Source organism: Cydia pomonella, chromosome 26 (assembly GCF_033807575.1).
Source record: "Cydia pomonella isolate Wapato2018A chromosome 26, ilCydPomo1, whole genome shotgun sequence".
NCBI classification, from domain to species: domain Eukaryota; kingdom Metazoa; phylum Arthropoda; class Insecta; order Lepidoptera; family Tortricidae; genus Cydia; species Cydia pomonella.
In genome coordinates this window covers 4,996,307-5,014,958 of record NC_084728.1, presented here as the reverse complement: position 1 = coordinate 5,014,958, position 18,652 = coordinate 4,996,307, and the positions used below count along the sequence as shown (strand labels likewise).

The window sequence follows — 18,652 nt, the reverse complement described above, 5'->3', positions numbered from 1 at the left end:
GGCAATGGGTACCAGTCTCACCTTTTTTGCTAGATACCCAGCGCTGACTTTTAGAGGGGTCCCTTTTTTGACAGCCCTTTAAGTCGCAAACTCGTTAACAAGATTTTTTTAGCGTTTCCGTTCACATTCGTGCTATCGAGGTTCCACTGTACCTATCACATTGTGTGACAGGAACAACATAATAAAACACTATCAATACTATCAAGTTGTCCCTGTCACACGATGTTGTATAACGTTATATAACAGCTATACTTGTCGCAAAACTAAGTGGCGAGTCAGGTCATAATGCCATCTCTTTCACTCTTGGCTGGTCTTAACAAGGGTAAAGGAGATAGCAATATGATCTCAGTGGCCAGTTAGTTTTGCGGCAAGTATAGTGTTGGCCCACCATTAGCAGCAGGTGTTACAACAGCGAAAATAAAACCTCATCCCATCACTCAATTCTCAGTACTTGCCATAAGTACTCTTGCCTCCAGGCCGTAAAAACTCATTTTACCCTCGCCCTGAATGAGGGTCTAAATGGGTCCGTAATGTCTAGGACAGGCTTTATAAAATTTTAATGAAATCACACAGGCAATCTTACAATATTTATCTGTGACATTGTTATGATATCATTTTCCTGCGTATGAGGTACCGATAATTTTGAAAAAACCGAACAGGTGCGAATCAGACTCGCCCACAGAGGGTTCCATACTTTTTAGTGTGTGTTGTTTAGTATTTGTTACAGAAATACATCATATGTGAAAATCTCAACTGTTTACCTATCACGGTTCATGAGACACAGGTACAGCCTGATGACAGACGGACGGACGGACGGAGAGCAGAATCTTAGCGCGGCGAAAACGTTGCGCACCCGCGGCGACCTCGCCAACTGGCTGCTGCGGTCGACTCGCTCTCAACTGTCCCGCAAATCGCAAGTGTGATAAAGCTCTCACCACTCAGACTACTACTACTGGCCTTAGCGTCTATTTCAGACGATCTATAGTGCAAAGTCCGCAAAACATCTTTTTTGGTGACTGAAAAGACCGATGCGAGAGCGGCATACTCTGCCACAGAGCTGGCAAGGGAAGTTCGCGACGGACTGTGACGTTTCGCTACGGTGCCTTTTTTCCCTTTTGTCTGCCAGTGCCGCAAACCAGGACTGGTCGCAGAACTTGCACCGCACTTGCGCCACTCCGTTCGCTTCTCCGCAAGCTTCTCCCAGTTTCGGTGGTCGATCTTAAAAGCTGCCATATCCCTCTTGGCGCAGTCTTTAAAGCGAACAGACTATGCGACCATAAAAACGCATTTTACGCGCATCCGTTGAGGGGCCAAATTAGGCAGTCTCTTTTAGTTTCGCTTTATTTGTACATTACTCTCGCACCGATATACAAGTACCAGTGAGATGCACAAAAAATACGTACCTAGCGTACGTACGTCAAAACAAGAACAGATGTTTCAAATTCGAATGCCATCCGAACCCTTTATACCCAGAGGCTACCTGTAACGTTTCACGCCAATGGGAATTGAGCCGGAAGGCCTTCGATGGAGGGATTCCGTGAAAATAGTACATTATGTATTAAGAGGAATTCCTAGTTGTGATTTTTCCATACAAACGCTCTCGACTGTTTCCTCCCTGGATTTTAAACCTAGAGCAATGATTTTTTCAAATAAGATCAATATCATCAATATCTGTGCCGCTATGTTTTGCTTTTTTGGATTATTTTATTTTGAAGAAAATTACAGCGCCTCGAAAATCGCAAAAACGGCTCAATTGAATTGGCTGTAAAAAAAGGCGCAGTATACAAATATGACAACAAATATCCAAAAAATCAAAACATAGCGGCATAGATTATTTCTTCCTCTTGCAATTTCCAAAATTTCATAATGATTGGTTGCGTTTTGGAGGAGGAAACAGTCGAGAGCGAAACCTCGATTTTTGAGTTTTTTGCGTGTGAATTTCGGTCCGAGCTGCAGTTGTCCTTATCGCACGAATTGGAGGCGGAGACAGTTTCTAAATATACGTACACAGAAGGAATAGTGATGGGCATAACATCCTTATTAGGGATTGCAGAACCGGTACTGTTTTAAAGAACCGGGATTTCCCGGTACTTTCGGAACTGGTCTAATTATTTCATTATTTTAAATAAAACGACAGCATTTTGCGATTTGACCACCTTTCGTATTATAATTTAATAATCACATTTTCTTTTACTACGTATAATCACAATAAACAAGTCATTTTTTTAGAAATATAGTATTTTACATTGCTCACACTTGTGCGTCACAAGTAAAAGATAACTACATTGATGTTTGCCACTAGATAGCAAATTAAATGAAATTACATTGACAAGGGGATTTATAATTTATAGACATATAAGTATCGCAGTCTTATTGTATAATCCGCCGTATTACATTACGGCTAGCCGATATCAAAATAAGGCCCATTTTGAAATGCGGCGGTTCAACGATTAAGGTATGTTGGGTAAATACCGGATGCGGGTGAAGAACGTAGGACATTCATTTCTCCCTAATTTGGCTTTATTTTTTAATGTTGGCAATATTGTGTAAGACGCCATTTCATTGCGCCTCGACTGCCAGTGTCCCCGCGTCGCTCAGGGAGTCGGGCTTGTGCTATGCGCAATCACAGAGAGCAAGGTAAATTTCGCGAATTCTTTCTTCTATCCGATCTTCGACCTGTAATTTATTTTGCGTATTGTGATGAAACTGTGTTTGTTTTTGTATTTGTGTTAATAGACCTAGCACTGCTGTAGACCGCTATCCGATCTCGACCCTTCCAGGTAAAGATCGGAAGAAACAATCCGATCTTTACCTATTTCAAAAACAGCAGTGATTGTCAAACTTTAAATTTTCTTTTATTTACCTACTGACCTACTTAATTATCACATTTATTGTTTTCTTGATCACACTTTCGCACCATTATTTTTATCCAGTACCACTACCAGCGCGACGGTAAATCAAAAGGAAGAGATTTTGGCAGTCTATTTTGTATGTTTGTATATTGTATGTGTATGTACACCTGGTGTTAACGCATCAGCGGTCAAACCAGTTCCGGAGGGGTGAGGACTGCGGAGTATGACGTCACGAGCGCGGCGACGACTCACCGCGCAAACCACACACGGCTCTCAACTACCGCCTCATACATACCTAAATCATGTAAAATACCAAATTAAAATAAGTAAACGTGAAGCAGGAGTTTTCTTGAAGAGTCAAACCCTCAGCTGAGCTGTTCATTAATAACAGCTCCGACAATTGGCGACCGTGACAGGACTGTACCAATGTCCGCGTACCATAATCTAAAGGGAGATCGACGGGCGAGCGGAATATTCCAGACGGATTGCAACAATTGCACCTGCATCCAGTGATCGTCATCGCAATTATACAGGAAAGTAGCCCATCCTATATTTTCCTTAACACCTTGTGATCCATTCCCCTTAATTTGTGTGAATATAGTGCTCAGCCCTCAGCTTTTGTCTAGACCTTGAAGTGCTCATAATTCGTGATAAAATAATAATTAATCAGTGCTATAGCTATCAAAATCGCTGCTTATTCGTTACTGTGCATAAAGTTAAGAAAAGCCTACTTGCATTCATGAACTACGTAAATTGCGAGCATTAAATAGGTGTATCTACTCAGTGCGATAAGCGAGCGTCCATTTTGTGTTGCATCAGCTTTGCATAGCGACTGCATTTATCTTACAAAATCTTATATTTATTCTTCATTTCATATCTTGCTTTAGGTAGCTACCTTGATTAAGGTAATAAAATAACTACACATTATTTGCTATATACAATTCTCAGTACCTTAAATCTAGTATAACAAGAGATACGTTAAAAAATATATATTTTCAATCTTTTAGATAATTTAGATTATTCCCTAAATCAGCAAAATAGTGTGTTCTTTAAACTCAAACGGTCCTAACCGTGCATTCCAGTGATTACGAGAGTTCTGCGCTCATTCCTGTGCCAAGCTGTGAGTGTTGTCGTGCACGGCGTACGCGTCGCGTCATAGCTTGACGTGCACGTCACGTTACCTACTTCGCTGCAAATCAACGTGCCGGTGGACCAGTTGTCAAGACTTTTAATTGGGTTTGAGTGCACAAGTTATTCTATCTAATTATTTATTTGCCCTTGATTAAATTAGTGTGTTTAGTGTAGATAAATAACTTAAAATGTCAGAGGAAACTTTAAAAGAATTAATACGTCAAAGAGGCACCTATAAGGGTCGTGTAACAAAATATAAGGATTATCTTTCTAATATACAAAAAATAGATCGTTCAAACATAACTTCATTACAAATTAAAGAATTAAGTCTTCGATTGGCTAGATTACAAACTTTATTTTCGGAATTTGACTCGATTCAAACACAAATTGAAATGAAAAGTGATAAGTTAGATGATCAGATGGAAGAAAGGGACGTCATAGAAACGCAGTTCATTTCTCTCATCTCAGCCACACAAGAGATAATTGACTCTCATACAAACAATGATGACCGTGGTTCCGAGGGTGCACGAACAGCCCAATCGACTTTCGAGACGGGCCCTCTTAGTAAAATTCGTTTACCGACCATTTCTCTCCCGTCTTTTGACGGAAATTACTTAAAATGGTTGGAGTTTCGCGACACCTTCGAAGCCATGATCCATGTGAACGAGTCCATTCCTGACATAAATAAATATCATTATTTACGCTCCTCGTTAGAGGGCAGTGCCAGTGTCGTAATAAAATCACTTGAATTTACAGCTAAAAACTACAAAACGGCATGGGAATTACTGTGCGAACGATTTGATAATAAAAATCTGCTTATAAATAATCACATGAAGGCATTATTTCACATAGATCCGCAGACTCGAGAATCTCATCGGTCAATTCGATTTCTTATTGATCACATTACAAAAAACCTAAGCGCCCTTAAATCTTTAGGCCGCCCGACTGATTCATGGGATGACGTAATCATCTACTTAGTCGCAAGTAAACTCGATCCCACTACGTCAAGAAAGTGGGAAGAATATAAGGCTAACTTAACAGACTTGCCTGCATTATCCGAGTTCTTGAAATTCTTGCGCACTCGGGCCGATGTACTTGAAACAATGGTAGCTTGCAGGAGCGATAAACCAGCCGAAAATAAATACCTACAGCCTAAGGCTACTAAGGCGTTTGTCGCTGCTGCAACTGCATCCCGCAAACAACAAACACACTTTAGTAAGGCGCCGCCACCGCCAACGTGTCCGGTGTGCCACGGCGCGCATAGGATCTCGGAGTGTGTCAAGTTCAAGGACATGAACGTCGAAAGTAGGTCAAGCGAAGCCTTGAAGTTACATCTTTGCTTGAACTGCTTGAGGCGTGGTCATAACGTCGAGCAATGCCGCCTCGGTTCGTGTCAGGTCTGTAAGGAAAAACATAACACATTATTACATAATTATAATCAATCATTATCCTTACAGGCTGATAATAAAACAGCTGGCCCGGCGCCCGTCATTAGCGCGGCCAGCGCGTGCGCCGCGAACGCGATAGCGGATCGGGAGGTATTGTTATGCACAGCTTTAGTTAAAATAACGAACGTTGAAAATAACAAATCTCACATTATTCGAGCTATGTTAGATCCTGGTTCGCAGAGATGTTTCTTAACTGAACGCATGAAAAATAAGTTAGGATTCTCTAACAATAACAAAAAACCGGCTTGCGTGTACGGCTTAAATAAATTATCATTTAATGTCTCAGATCGATGTGAGCTCACTGTAAGTTCGTTAACGAGTCCTTATGAAGTTAATATTCGTTGTTTCGTCGTGGAGCATCTTATAGATAGCCTACCTAACAATTATGTAGATACCTCAAAATTAAACATACCTGCGGATATACAGCTGGCGGATCCTGGTTTTTATCGTCCTTCTGAAGTCGATCTGCTACTAAGTGCTGAATTTTTCTTTAGTATCACGACGTCGGATAAAATCGAACTCGGACCAAATAAGCCGGCTCTTCAATCTTCAAAACTAGGCTGGTTGGTCGCGGGACCCGTAAGTGACGTTGATTCGGATGAGGACGAGATTGTGCGTTGTTGCTTTACGAAACAAATCTCACAAGATCTCACACGGTTTTGGGAGCTTGAAGAAATTTCATTACCGAACGTCACTAAAAGCGAGAGCGATAATATTTGCGAACAACACTTTTTAGATAACACGCGCCGTTTAGATAACGGTCGATTCTTAGTTAAAATGCCGTTACGTGAAAATCCGGAAACCACACTTGGCGATAGTTTTAATATGGCTAAAAAACGATTCTTAAACTTAGAAGCTAGATTAAATAAAAATCCAGTTCTTAAAAAACAATATTGCGACTTTATCAAGGAGTACGAAGAACTAGGTCACTTGAGTAAAATTGATAAACCTGACTTCGGTTATTACGCTCCCCACCACGCAATTATTCGTGACAGCGAAACTACAAAATTGAGGGTAGTTTTTGACTGTAGTGCTAAATCTAGCTCACAAAAGTCACTTAATGACATTCAATATATAGGACCCGTTATACAGGATGAATTATTTGACATTCTTATCAGGTTTCGACAACATAAATATGTTTTGTCCGGGGACATACAAAAAATGTACAGGCAGATTTTCTTGGACGAATCGCAGCGCCATCTGCAATTAATCCTTTGGAGGGACGATAAAACCAAACCGCTTGATGTACTTAGGCTAAATACGGTGACGTATGGGACCAGCTCAGCGCCTTTCTTAAGCGCTAGGTGTCTTGTACAGTTGGCAAATGAATGTCCCGACAAAATAGTGTCCGAAATAATAAAACATGATTTTTATTACGATGATTTCCTTAGTGGCGCTGAAAGTGAAAGCAACCTGAGGCACATTTACGAGTTAGTTAAAGAAAGGCTTGCCTCAGCTTGCTTCCCTATTCACAAATTTAGAACAAATTGTCCACAAATTTTCGAAGATGACTGTACTTCAACTCAGTCATTAGACTTAAATAAACAGGCCAGCGTATTGGGCTTAATTTGGTTTCCTGATCATGATACCTTACAATTTTCAGTGAAATTGGACAAAAATAGCTGTGCCATAACAAAGCGGGTAATTTTGTCCAATACATGCAAAATATTTGACCCAATGGGCTTGCTCAGTGCATGCACAATAAAGCTAAAAATATTGCTTCAAAAACTATGGATTCTTAAATTATCTTGGGAAGATGAAGTACCAATAGACGTAAAAAAAATCTGGCTTAAATTTTTGTCAAACGTGCATGTTCTGGCAAACCTAAAGGTACCTCGACACGTTTTGTGTTCCAGTCCCACTTCAATTCAGATGCATTGTTTTGTGGATGCTTCTCAAACAGCTTATGCAGCGTGTGTCTACTTGCGGTCGACAGATGGCGCTGGCAATGTGGCTGTTAATCTTTTATGTGCCAAAACGCGCGTAGCCTCAATTAGATCAATATTGACTATTCCGAAACTTGAATTATCGGGAGCGCTATTAGGTGCGCGGCTAGCTGCCAAGGTCACTAGTGCATTGCGCTGTACTGTGGATCGCAAGGTTTTCTGGACTGATAGTTCCGTGGCGTTGGGCTGGATACGAAACAAACCAAAACTGTTTAAGGCTTTTGTATCGAATCGTGTTAATGATATACATGAATTAACTACGAGAGATTCCTGGCGGCATGTGCCAACTGCCTTAAATCCTGCAGATTTGGCCTCCCGAGGAGTCGAACCTGGTCAGTTGCCGGAACTGAGTTTATGGTGGCATGGCCCATCCTATTTACTGCATGATGAGAGTAGCTGGCCACAGAATATAGGTTCTATAGATACCAATTTACCTGAAAGGAAAAAGCAGAGCGACAGCTCAATATTTGCCATGATTAATATTGAGCAATCCCCCTTGATAGTGTTTGAAAATTATTCCAAGGCGAATAAATTAAAAAGAATAGTAGCATATATCTTTCGCTTTATTCACAACTGTAAAAACCCTAAAACTAAAATAAAAGGAACCTTGAAATTAGAAGGAATAAATAATGCATTAACCTACTTAGTAAAACTATCACAAAAACAAACTTATGCTACAGAATTATCTACACTTTTACAGGGAAAGAAGCTTAAAACTAAATCATATTTGTTACAGTTAGCCGTCTTTGTTGATGGCGACAGCGTAATTAGAGTAGGTGGTCGCTTACAAAATGCCGATTGCAATTACGAGAAAAAGCACCCGGTCCTATTGGACGGTAAGCATCACTTTGCACGGCTCTTGATGGAAAGCGAACACCTACGTCTACTACATGCTGGCCCTCAGTTGCTCCTTAGCTCCATACGCGACGAATTCTGGCCAGTTGGCGGTCGGTCTCTAGCGCGTAGTGTCGTTCATAAATGCGTAACATGCGTACGACTTCGAGGTGAAGCTATGAAGCCACTGATGGGCAATCTACCTGTGGATAGGGTTACCTCGTTTTACCCCTTCCAGGTGTGCGGCCTTGATTTTGCGGGGCCCTTCATGATTTCCAGCAAAAAGGGAAAGGGTAACCGCATAACAAAATGCTACTTAAACATTTTTGTCTGCTTTGCAACTAAGGCCGTTCACCTGGAAGCAGTCAGCGATCTTAGCACTAATGCCTTCATCCTAAGCTTACGTCGTTTTGTGGCTCGAAGATGTAGACCGCATACAATTTATTGCGACAATGGCACTAACTTTGTAGGGGCAAATAACGAATTAGCCAGAATGCTAAGATCCGCTCAAAATTCAGTTTATGAGTTTGGCAATGAGGAACACATAAAATTCATTTTTTCTCCCCCCTACTCTCCTACTTTCGGTGGAATTTGGGAAGCAGCCGTTAAATCGGCCAAATTCCACTTGAAGCGAATTATGGGTAATGCTAGTCTGACGTTTGAGGAGCTGAGCACGTTATTTTCTCAAATTGAGTCGATCCTAAACAGCAGACCTCTTACTCCTTTCTCGTCAGACCCTACTGATCTTTCCCCTCTGACTCCAGGGCACTTTCTGGTGGGGCGGCCCATGACTTCACTGCCGTCACCCCCCGTTTGTCTTAAAAACCCTGATAGGTACCAGAGGATCGAGCAGCTGCGCCAGCATTTCTGGCAACGATGGCGGAACGAATACTTGGCCGAGTTGCAGCAACGTACCAAGTGGCGCCAGAGGCAGAAGGAACTCAAGGTTGGAGACCTAGTGGTGTTCAAGGAGGAGAACACCCCGCCACTCAAATGGAGGCTCGGGAGAGCTCTACACCTCTATCCAGGAGCTGACGGAGTCTGCAGGGTAGCAGATTTCACCACGCAGAAGGGCGTGGTCATAAGAGCGCTCAACCGAGTGTGCCCCCTCCCCTGCATGAACGATCTTGAAAGCAGCAGCTTTCAAGGGGGGCAGGGTGTTAACGCATCAGCGGTCAAACCAGTTCCGGAGGGGTGAGGACTGCGGAGTATGACGTCACGAGCGCGGCGACGACTCACCGCGCAAACCACACACGGCTCTCAACTACCGCCTCATACATACCTAAATCATGTAAAATACCAAATTAAAATAAGTAAACGTGAAGCAGGAGTTTTCTTGAAGAGTCAAACCCTCAGCTGAGCTGTTCATTAATAACAGCTCCGACACCTACTTACTGACAATGTAATTTTTTTAATTTCCGCAACCCAAAGGTTGCCTGGAAGAGATCGCTTTTTAGCGATAAGACCGCATGTTGTTTACCTGTGCTTATGTTTCTGTTTTCTTTTGTATTGTTTTCTTTTATTGAGGTGTGCAATAAAGAGTATTTATATTGTATAGGGATGATTATACATGTTGAATTGTATAACAAAATCGAGTAAAATAGATAGCAAGTGAGCAATTTTTTGCAATAAAGTACCTACACATACGGATGCATATGTAGTTGTGCACGCATACATACATAGCTAGTTTAGGATACAAATTAGAGATAGGGCGTCAAAATTAGTTTCCTTAAAATGCTTCAAGAGGGCTCTCTTTTCCTATATATTTACTTTACTCTTTACATACGATCCTTACATTTTATAAAAAAAAGATTGTATATCAACTATATACTTATATACATAATTGCAAAATTATACCAACAAAATCGCAATTTTACTTATTTTCCATACTTCAAGATGGGCTCTCAGTGAGCTCAACGAGGGGTGGGAGGGGGTTAGGGTTGGCAACGCGCATGTAACTCCTCTGGAGTTGTAGGCGTACATAGGCTACGCATACTGCTTACCATCTGACGGGCCGTATGCTTGTTTGCCACCAACGTAGTATAAAAAAAAACCTTGACCTTTTTAAAGAACTACTTAATCTTTTTGATTTCTAAGTTTGATTCTTATTTTTTTTGCGACCTTCATTAAAAATGACTGGGCACGATTATTCTTTATTTTGATTTTTGTCCCTCCTACTTAAGTACTTAATATCTTCCAGTACATTCCTTTCAATAAACAATACATTTACACTTTCACTAAACCTGTACAGTTCACGAGATCTTAAATTGTCAAAACTTCGAAACCTATCTATTATTTTAGTGGTTTTTCTTACTTTATTATTTCGGGTAAACCTTACAATAAGAGGTTTCTTAGCACATTGTTTACTTATCAAATTGCCTTATGACATAGGTACCAAAGTTTGAGAGCCACAATTTTACCAATTTTTGTATCAGGGTTAAGATCGGATACAAAAATACGAAAAAAGAAAACTTTCGTTGACAACTTTTAACTTTGTAATTATTGGTGGCTGTAATGTAATTTATATACATTGGAGAAGGGTAGACACCGGACCTATTTCTTTGTGATACCTTATTCTCTTTTCATTAGAAGCAACTTTTTTTCACCATCCGAAGTTTCCCCCCTTGATGGTAAAACACTCGTTACTCTAAAAAAACGTATGTCTTATCTTTACACAGGTACAAAACTGAAACCGTTCTAAGTTGAATATAACCAAAATTCAGGCCGAATCTACGGTTATTATTTAACGATTCGCTCCGTACTTCCAAGAGTCTGTCACGTGCTGAGATCTCGAAAAAATATTTTCTCACGAGTTCTCTCAATTGGGCCCAAAATTGTCCGGCATTATCCCAACATACTTTACCCAGATTGTCATTGCGATACGTTCTTCAATAAAACGGCCCAAGTTTAGCCCCATCGTACTACAAGTTAAATAGATTGTAGTTTAACCATATATTTATAGCTACTTACAAAAACCGATAGGTAGGTACAGTCAAGTGTTAAAATATGGGTATACACATCTTACTCAAAAATATGTCCCATGGCATCTTATTCCAGTGTAATAAGAGCGTAGTACCATATTTATGAGACGATTCTTTCGATACATATTTTTGCACTTGACTGTACGACGACGACCGAAGCAGGGACATCATTCTTTTTTGCAGTTTTTACCTATATGGTAATTAATAGATACAGTAGGTATAATATAAAAATAAAAAACAATAACAAAAACAACTTGCGTCGGGCAGCGCAGGATAAATTCCGTCCGCCTCGCGGGCGATGTTGACGGAACGGCGCGCAATGAGCGAGCACTCGAGTCTCGCGTCTGTGTGCGCGCACTCACACTTAGATAGCTCCCGCTCCCGCCCACCGCAGCGCGACAGAAACATAGCTTCAAAAATTCGAGATTTGAAAAGTTGCTCAGCTAGGAATTGCTCTTAAGGGCGGTAAACAAGTGTGAATTGACGCCCGAAGCTGAAGACGAGGGCTTAATGAACACGAGTTTGTAATTCCTGTACCGCGGTTGGCACACACATTGAATTTATATCACACGTGAGAAAAAAGGGAATAAATCTCTTCTGCCTAATTTTAGACGTACATTACTGCCCTAGGTCGAAACTTAGAATTTACAAACCACATTGCCTAGCAAGTGTGATCAAAATAACCTTTCAGTACCTACTTTAGCCGATGGATGGAAAATAAAGCAAATTAGGTTTTTGTTATTGCTTAAAATCCATGAATTGGCGTCATTTATTTAGGTACAAGTTTAAATCAAATCTCAAAGGTACATTGGTAAAAAACGAAACGCTAAGATAAACGTAAATAATATATGGAAAGTATAGCCTTAAGTTTCGTCTTCTGCAACCGATTGTCATCTTGGCTAAGGACCCAGGCCTCCCTGCCCCATGCTACAAAAAGAATTATGAGGAAATTCAAATTAATATCATAGCTAAATAATTATTTTTGAGTTGGAAAGCGTTTCCAAAACACGCGTTTTGCGCCAACGGTCCTAATTCAGCCGGAAGGGTTCCGTGAAATTAAAATAATTGGATACCTTTTACATGTTTGTTTCTTCAGGCAAATGGAAACAGGAAAGGAATAATTTTAATAGATATTCACATCTTATACAAAATGTCAATAAAAACTACTTACTTCAAAAACTGATGACAAAGATGCATTTCATTCACAAGACTGGTGAAGAAATTAGATGCAAATTAGATGTTTACCTCACCGCACTCACCGCAGTTATTTCGTTCGTGTCATACACGATGACACGCAGATTTGTTGAATCTAACCTTTAAGAACATGGCAATATGAGTTAAGGCACGCGTCTTCGTGAATGACACGATCTATCCTTTCTGCAACATTCGGTTAATAGTACATTGTGGAACGAGGGAGGTAAGTGAAATTTTGGAAACGAAATCTTTAGATGCGCGACAACCGCAGGCTGGAGTACATTAAGTAAAAATCGAGTTCGTAATATTCTTACTCCCGGAGTTATAGACAATGTTTTTCGTCACACTTGAAAATAATTCTTAAAATGGTGACATTTCAAACATTGGTTTTCATTTTCAAACAACGTTAGGTATCGAAGGCACAGACCTATCCGGTATTCAGCTACGACTGAAAACTCCCTCCCGCTTTTTTGCAATCCAACTCCCATCTTTTTCGAGCAAGTGTCATAAAAAAAAAAACAATAAAAACCTTGCTTACGGATTCCAAAAACATTATTTGCTGAAGATTCGATAAGGGTAAAATAAATAAGCCCGATTGAACAGGGAATGAGTAAACACTTAAAAAGGTCCCTTTACAAAAGGGTCCCACGGCCTTATTATTGGATACCTAACGCCCATTTTAACCCTCTGGAACTCGCAATTGTATTTGACGTGAAAAAATTGGTCTATTGAAGATAACGTGAACGTTATGTAGTTTTGTCACCCAGTTTGGAAGGGCCTGGATTTCGAAAATATTCTATGTAATTGTACACAGCTGACTAGAAAGTATAAATAATAATAATAAATAAATTTTTATTGGCATTAAGGTAAGTACATTTTAGTGATTGAAGTTCCTGACTTCAGTACCCCTAGTGTAAATATTTTCGACAGCGAAACGTGACGTACGCGTTTGCGTTAAATGTCATTTTGTATGAGATTTTTGACTTTCCAAAACGTCCCGCTTGGCGCGCTGTTCAAAAACTCATACAAAATGAGACTTAACGCAAACGCGTACGTGACGTTTCGAAATCGAAATTATTTACACTAGGGGTACTGAGCTAGGTAAAAACCTGTGTTACAGAAAGTCAGTGTCCTCTCCCAAACATAATAGTAACTATTAAGACTTTAACCATTTTCATAAATAAAACCCCAAAAAATGTATTTTTTTACTCACTTACTCCGTTGGCTCAGCGACCCAAAATGAGACTTGCCCTCCGACACAAAACAGCGCCACTTTTCTCGGTCCTATGCGACTTCTCGCCAATTATCGACTCGAAGCTCGCGCAGATCCGCCTCCACCATCCCATCCGATCTGATGTTTTTTTTAATGTACATTATTTACTTTAGAATGGTGTCAATATAATACCATTATATATGAATTAGATATCCCCGATATAATATGAACCCGATATCAATTGGCCTAGTAGCTTAAATGATATAGATATCAGGATAAAGTTAAGAGACCAATTATTTATTATGCTAATTTTTGGACCAGCCCTTTAAAAGTCAGATATCAAGTAAAACAAATAAAACTTACAAAAATATTAATATGGCTACTTGTAGTAAGAGGTATATAGGTATGCCCTTGGCAACACAAAAAGATCCTTCAAAGGAACTTTAACAACGTAAATCAATCACGCACAGCCGGAGGCTACGTTAGACTTTGAAGATATACCCATATCTCAGGAGGGTTGCAAACTGCGATGGCCCCTGGCGAAGGCAATCCATTGAAAGCAACAGTACCTAGCTGTGTAGCACTCGGATTATTATTTAGAGGCACGGTAGTGCCTCCGCCAAGACGAGCCAAGCGAGACGCAAGGGCACTACCTTTTCTCGAAGCGCTTTGTCGTTTTTTTGAAGCCTCAGATCTTGGGTTTGGTTTATCCCATAAAAACAAAATTCTCGAATTATGACGACCCGTCTGGCCTAGTGGGTAGTGACCCTGCCTATGAAGCCGATGGTCCCGGGTTCAAATCCTGGTAAGGGTATTTATTCGTGTGATGAGCATGGATATTTGTTCCTGAGTCATGGGTGTTTTCTATGTATTTAAGTACCTATTTATAAATATTTATATTATTATATATATCGTTGTCTAAGTACCCTTAATACAAGCCTTATTGAGCTTACTGTGGGACTTAGTCAATTTATGTAATAATATCCTATAATATTTATTTATTTATGATGTCAATAGTGAACCTATTAAATATGAAAAGTTTCAATTGCATAGCTCTCATACTTTATATTTTATTCATGTCTAAAAAAAACCCCGATTTCGTCACTGACTCACTCACTGATGATCATCAAAACTCTTAGAGTAGTTCCTGAAGTCCTAGAAAGCTGAAATTTGGTATGTAAGCTAGTATAAGTTCACAAACAACAACAAAAATCCAAAACTTGGAACTTTTGAACCCCTCAACGCCTTAAACTAGGGGATGAAAATTTGTATGAGGGTTCCGCAAATTTTGATGCTACAGGTATGAAAATTGATATATGGACTCCTTGTTACAAATAATAAAATACATATTTCAGGATTTTTTGCATTTATCCTAAGCAACTTACAAAAATAAGTGAAATTCCACCAAAAACATTTTCATGTAAAATGTTGCCAAGACGCCATACAGCTCGCACTGTCAAAAAGTTATTAGATCTCTTGTAGAGCCAAACTTCTAACTCTACAAGCCCTAACTGCACAATCTAAACGAAACGGCCAAGCCATATATTTTGACTAAGGTTTAGAGTTTGTAAAGTTAGGTTAGGTTAGCTACAAGCGTAGAGTTAGAAGCTTAGCTCTACAAGAGATCTAATAACTTTTTGACAGTGCGAGCCTTATGGTTTCGTCTTGGCAACATTTTACATGAAAATATTTTTGATGGGATTGTCATTCCTCCATTTCGTGCCAATGTTCATAACATTTCATTTGATTTCAATCCCTATATTATATACTATTAATCGTTCTAAAAAATTACATCATAATGTTTCAAGTTCATCCTACTCGTATATTTCCAGTAGGTAGCTCAACGTCATATAAAACATATTGCTTATTTCAAAGTAGCAAAAAATACAATTTAGTAAAAAGCATCCGTAGGTAGGTAATGCAGTAAAATGAGGGACACAGTTTAGAAGTTGTTTAGACAGTTCAGACGGCCAGTAGCGTCATAAATAAGTGCACAATTTAGATATGATGTAAAAGCTACGAGTTCGAAATCGTCACAATATACTTTGTTTTGTAACATTAGGTAAACAATTTTGACGTAGGTATGTTTTTATAGAAAATTATTGAAAACTGCTTTTAGAAAAATACGGCCGATTATACGGCCGAAATACGATAACGATAAGTTCTAGTTTAGATAAGTTCTCATTTAGATATCGTTTGTATGTCGTATACTTGACAGAAGCAGCTCGATTCGGGCAACCAATGTCACTTTGACGTTAGAAATATCGTAGATAGATCTTACTGGGATCACAGCGGAATCGAAATAAACGTCAATTTTGACATATAGTTTAGTTATCGATCTTTTAAAGATTCCTCTTCTTTTTTGTTTTTTTTTTTTTTTTTTGTTTTATGACTACCGGTTTGGCCTAGTGGGCAGTGACCCTGCCTACGAAGCTGATGGTCCCGGGTTCAAATCCTGGTTCATTTATTCGTGTGATAAGCATGGATATTTGTTCCTGCTGAGTCAGGGGTATTTCTATGTATTTAAGTATTTATATATTATATATATCGTTGTCTAAGTACCCTCAACACAAGCCTTACTGAGCGTACTGTGGGACGTAGTCAAGTTGTGTAATAATGTCCTATAATATTTATTTTTATTTAAACGTGTCCTTATGAAAGCAAAAAAATGAAAATAATCGTATATGATTTATAATTGCTACATATTGTCTGTGACTTTTTTTCCAAAAGTGATATTTAACAAATATCGATCCTTCTTTCTAATGCAAAAAAGAGCAATACGTTTATTTTTCTTTAAATATATTAAATTGTTTAACAGCGACCATGAAATATGAAAATGCAAAATGTATGACATGTTAATTTAATTTTAATATAATTTAATTTATTTATGTTAGTTATAGAATTAAGTTAAATTATTTCAAATCGATGTTATATAATGTGTGTGTGTGTGTGTGTGTGTGTGTGTGTGTGTGTGTGTGTGTGTGTGTGTGTGTGGGTGGGTGTGTGTGGGTGTGTGTATGTGTGTGTATCGTCTAAAATGATGTACGCCTGAAAAGGTAGAGTTTGGTGAGACTACTAGAGTAGCAATTTTAGCTAATATTTGTAACCCATTCTCCACATGCATTAATAAATTATTTCATTATTTCAATAAAAACGAAAATAAAAATTCTAGATCGGACATGTTTTGCGCTGTTAAATAGGTACCTGTATGTAATGGAAACGCCTACGAACAGAGAACCCGCCTAGCGGGTCACTGAAGTGAATGTGTTATAATTAAAGGGAGGCGGATTAATTATGACGTTCATGTAACTAATATTTTCTCATACTAGAGTTGGACCTAACTTTGGACAACTGTGTAATGAAAAAAATATCAACTGAAAATGATGAAATATCAAGTGAAATGTCTATAAAATTTGTTACTTCAAAGTCGGAATGGATTGAATAACAAAATAATTTGATGTTTTATAACTTATCTGATTTGACTTGGGTTACGTAAAGAATCATGCAATTAAAGAAGACATTTATGTATAAAAAATAAATCTTCCATTTTTTAAAGTTACACCTACATTTTCTTAGATTACTGTTTGTTTTCTAGGACTGGCAATTAAAATTATATGTCAAGTTTTGATATAGGTATGGCCTGAGTCGCCTTTAAGAGCTTACTCCTGTCGAAAAATACTTATTGTATGGTCTAACGTTTATCTAACATGGCTATTCTGTACGTAACGTAACATTAATATAAAATAATATTAGTAATTCTGCCTATAAACGTCCCAATTCTGGCCACCGGCTCCACTCATGCGCGAGAGGGCTCGGGCTATAGTATCCAGGTCTCCACGCTAGCCCAATGCGGGTAGGGAATTTGACATACATCTTTGAATTTCTTCTCCGATGTATGCAGGTTTCCTCACGATGTTTTATTTCACTGAACAACAGGTGAATATCAAATGATATTCCACACATAAGTTCCAAAAAACTCGTATCTACGAGTCAGGATTTGAATGTGCGACCTTCGGATTGAAAGTCGGACGTCAGATCCACTCGGCCACCACCGCCGTGAACATTGATATACCCTAGATATTTCCACTTCCACTCATACGATTATTACTCATGGAATGATTATGTATATTAATAACAGAATGTCATGACGTCAAACGCGGTTGAAGATAAGGTTATAGACGAGCATTAGGTGTTCTATCAATAATAGCTATGCAATTTTAAAAAGTCAAGTGTTATAACCATTTTATTTACAATAACAATATAACATTATATATATTTCTTTGTATATATGTATGTATGTTGTGTATACAGCGTGATTCATGAGACGTGAGCAGGATCAAGCCTACACAATCAGTAAATGTTAATGAATCGTTCACCGTCATATTTAAGTAAAACAATCACGCTTTTTTCTGTTATCTAACTTTTTTTAAGGACAATTTTGATTATCTACAATCATGGACACCCTACAACACTTAATTAACAAAGATAAAACTTCTTTAACCGTTATGACAGCACTTTGATTATGAAGAAAATAATATGTCACACTTGAGTGGGATACGATTTTCCAAAACTAACCAGACTCCGATGACATTCAATTTGTCACTTGTTATGGATAAAACAAAGAGGGTAACCATACATGTCATAAAAAAAAAATTGAACAGTAAAAATAATTTAACGTTAATCTCACAAATACTGGAACGAAACAGTTACTGATAACTTACTGAATATGCAGGCTTGATACTGCTCACGTCCCCTGAATCACCCTGTATATGTAGGTATATGTAGGTATGTGTTATTGTACCTATCAAAATAAAATATAATAAAATAAAATAAAATAAAATAAAATATATTGCTATTATTTTTATATGTGTAAGTGTATAAATAGAATATTGTTATATTGTTTAGAATAACTTGATTTGTGTTTCATATTCCCTCTCATTGTGTACAATCCTGCACTAACTGCAAGTTTCTGTTTGACCCAATGGTTGACTGGTAGAGAATGCCTTAAGGCATTAAGTCCGCCATTTGTACAATTTTATATCGTGCAATAAAA

General features: G+C 38.7%; 2 protein-coding genes across 3 annotated transcripts in view; one reads left to right on the top strand and one right to left on the bottom strand.

Annotated features, from left to right (window-relative positions):
* Window positions 1-18,652, bottom strand: part of LOC133532149 (diacylglycerol kinase 1) — a 255,031-nt gene that overhangs the window by 210,684 nt on the left and 25,695 nt on the right. The gene's annotated exons all lie outside the window — the stretch shown is intronic.
* LOC133531922 (uncharacterized) lies at window positions 3,021-9,542 on the top strand. Of its 2 annotated transcripts, XR_009801622.1 has the most exons (3): window positions 3,021-4,088; window positions 5,441-5,521; window positions 8,976-9,542. XR_009801622.1 is itself a non-coding variant. In XM_061870350.1 (2 exons), the coding sequence occupies exons 1-2, from the start codon at window positions 4,172-4,174 to the stop codon at window positions 9,000-9,002; spliced, it is 1,377 nt and encodes a 458-aa protein (XP_061726334.1). In that variant the 5' UTR covers window positions 3,058-4,171; the 3' UTR covers window positions 9,003-9,542. The 2 variants fall into 2 exon arrangements, 1 of the variants encoding a protein (XP_061726334.1); XM_061870350.1 differs by having other exon boundaries at window positions 3,058-5,521.

Bases quoted from the DNA above. Each gene is read 5' to 3' on its own strand.
- LOC133531922 (XM_061870350.1), top strand. From the start codon at position 4,172: ATGTCAGAGGAAACTTTAAAAGAATTAATACGTCAAAGAGGCACCTAT. The intron at 5,522-8,975 runs GTATTGTTATGC...CTCTGACTCCAG, and splicing joins ACGCGATAGCGGATCGGGAG to GGCACTTTCTGGTGGGGCGG.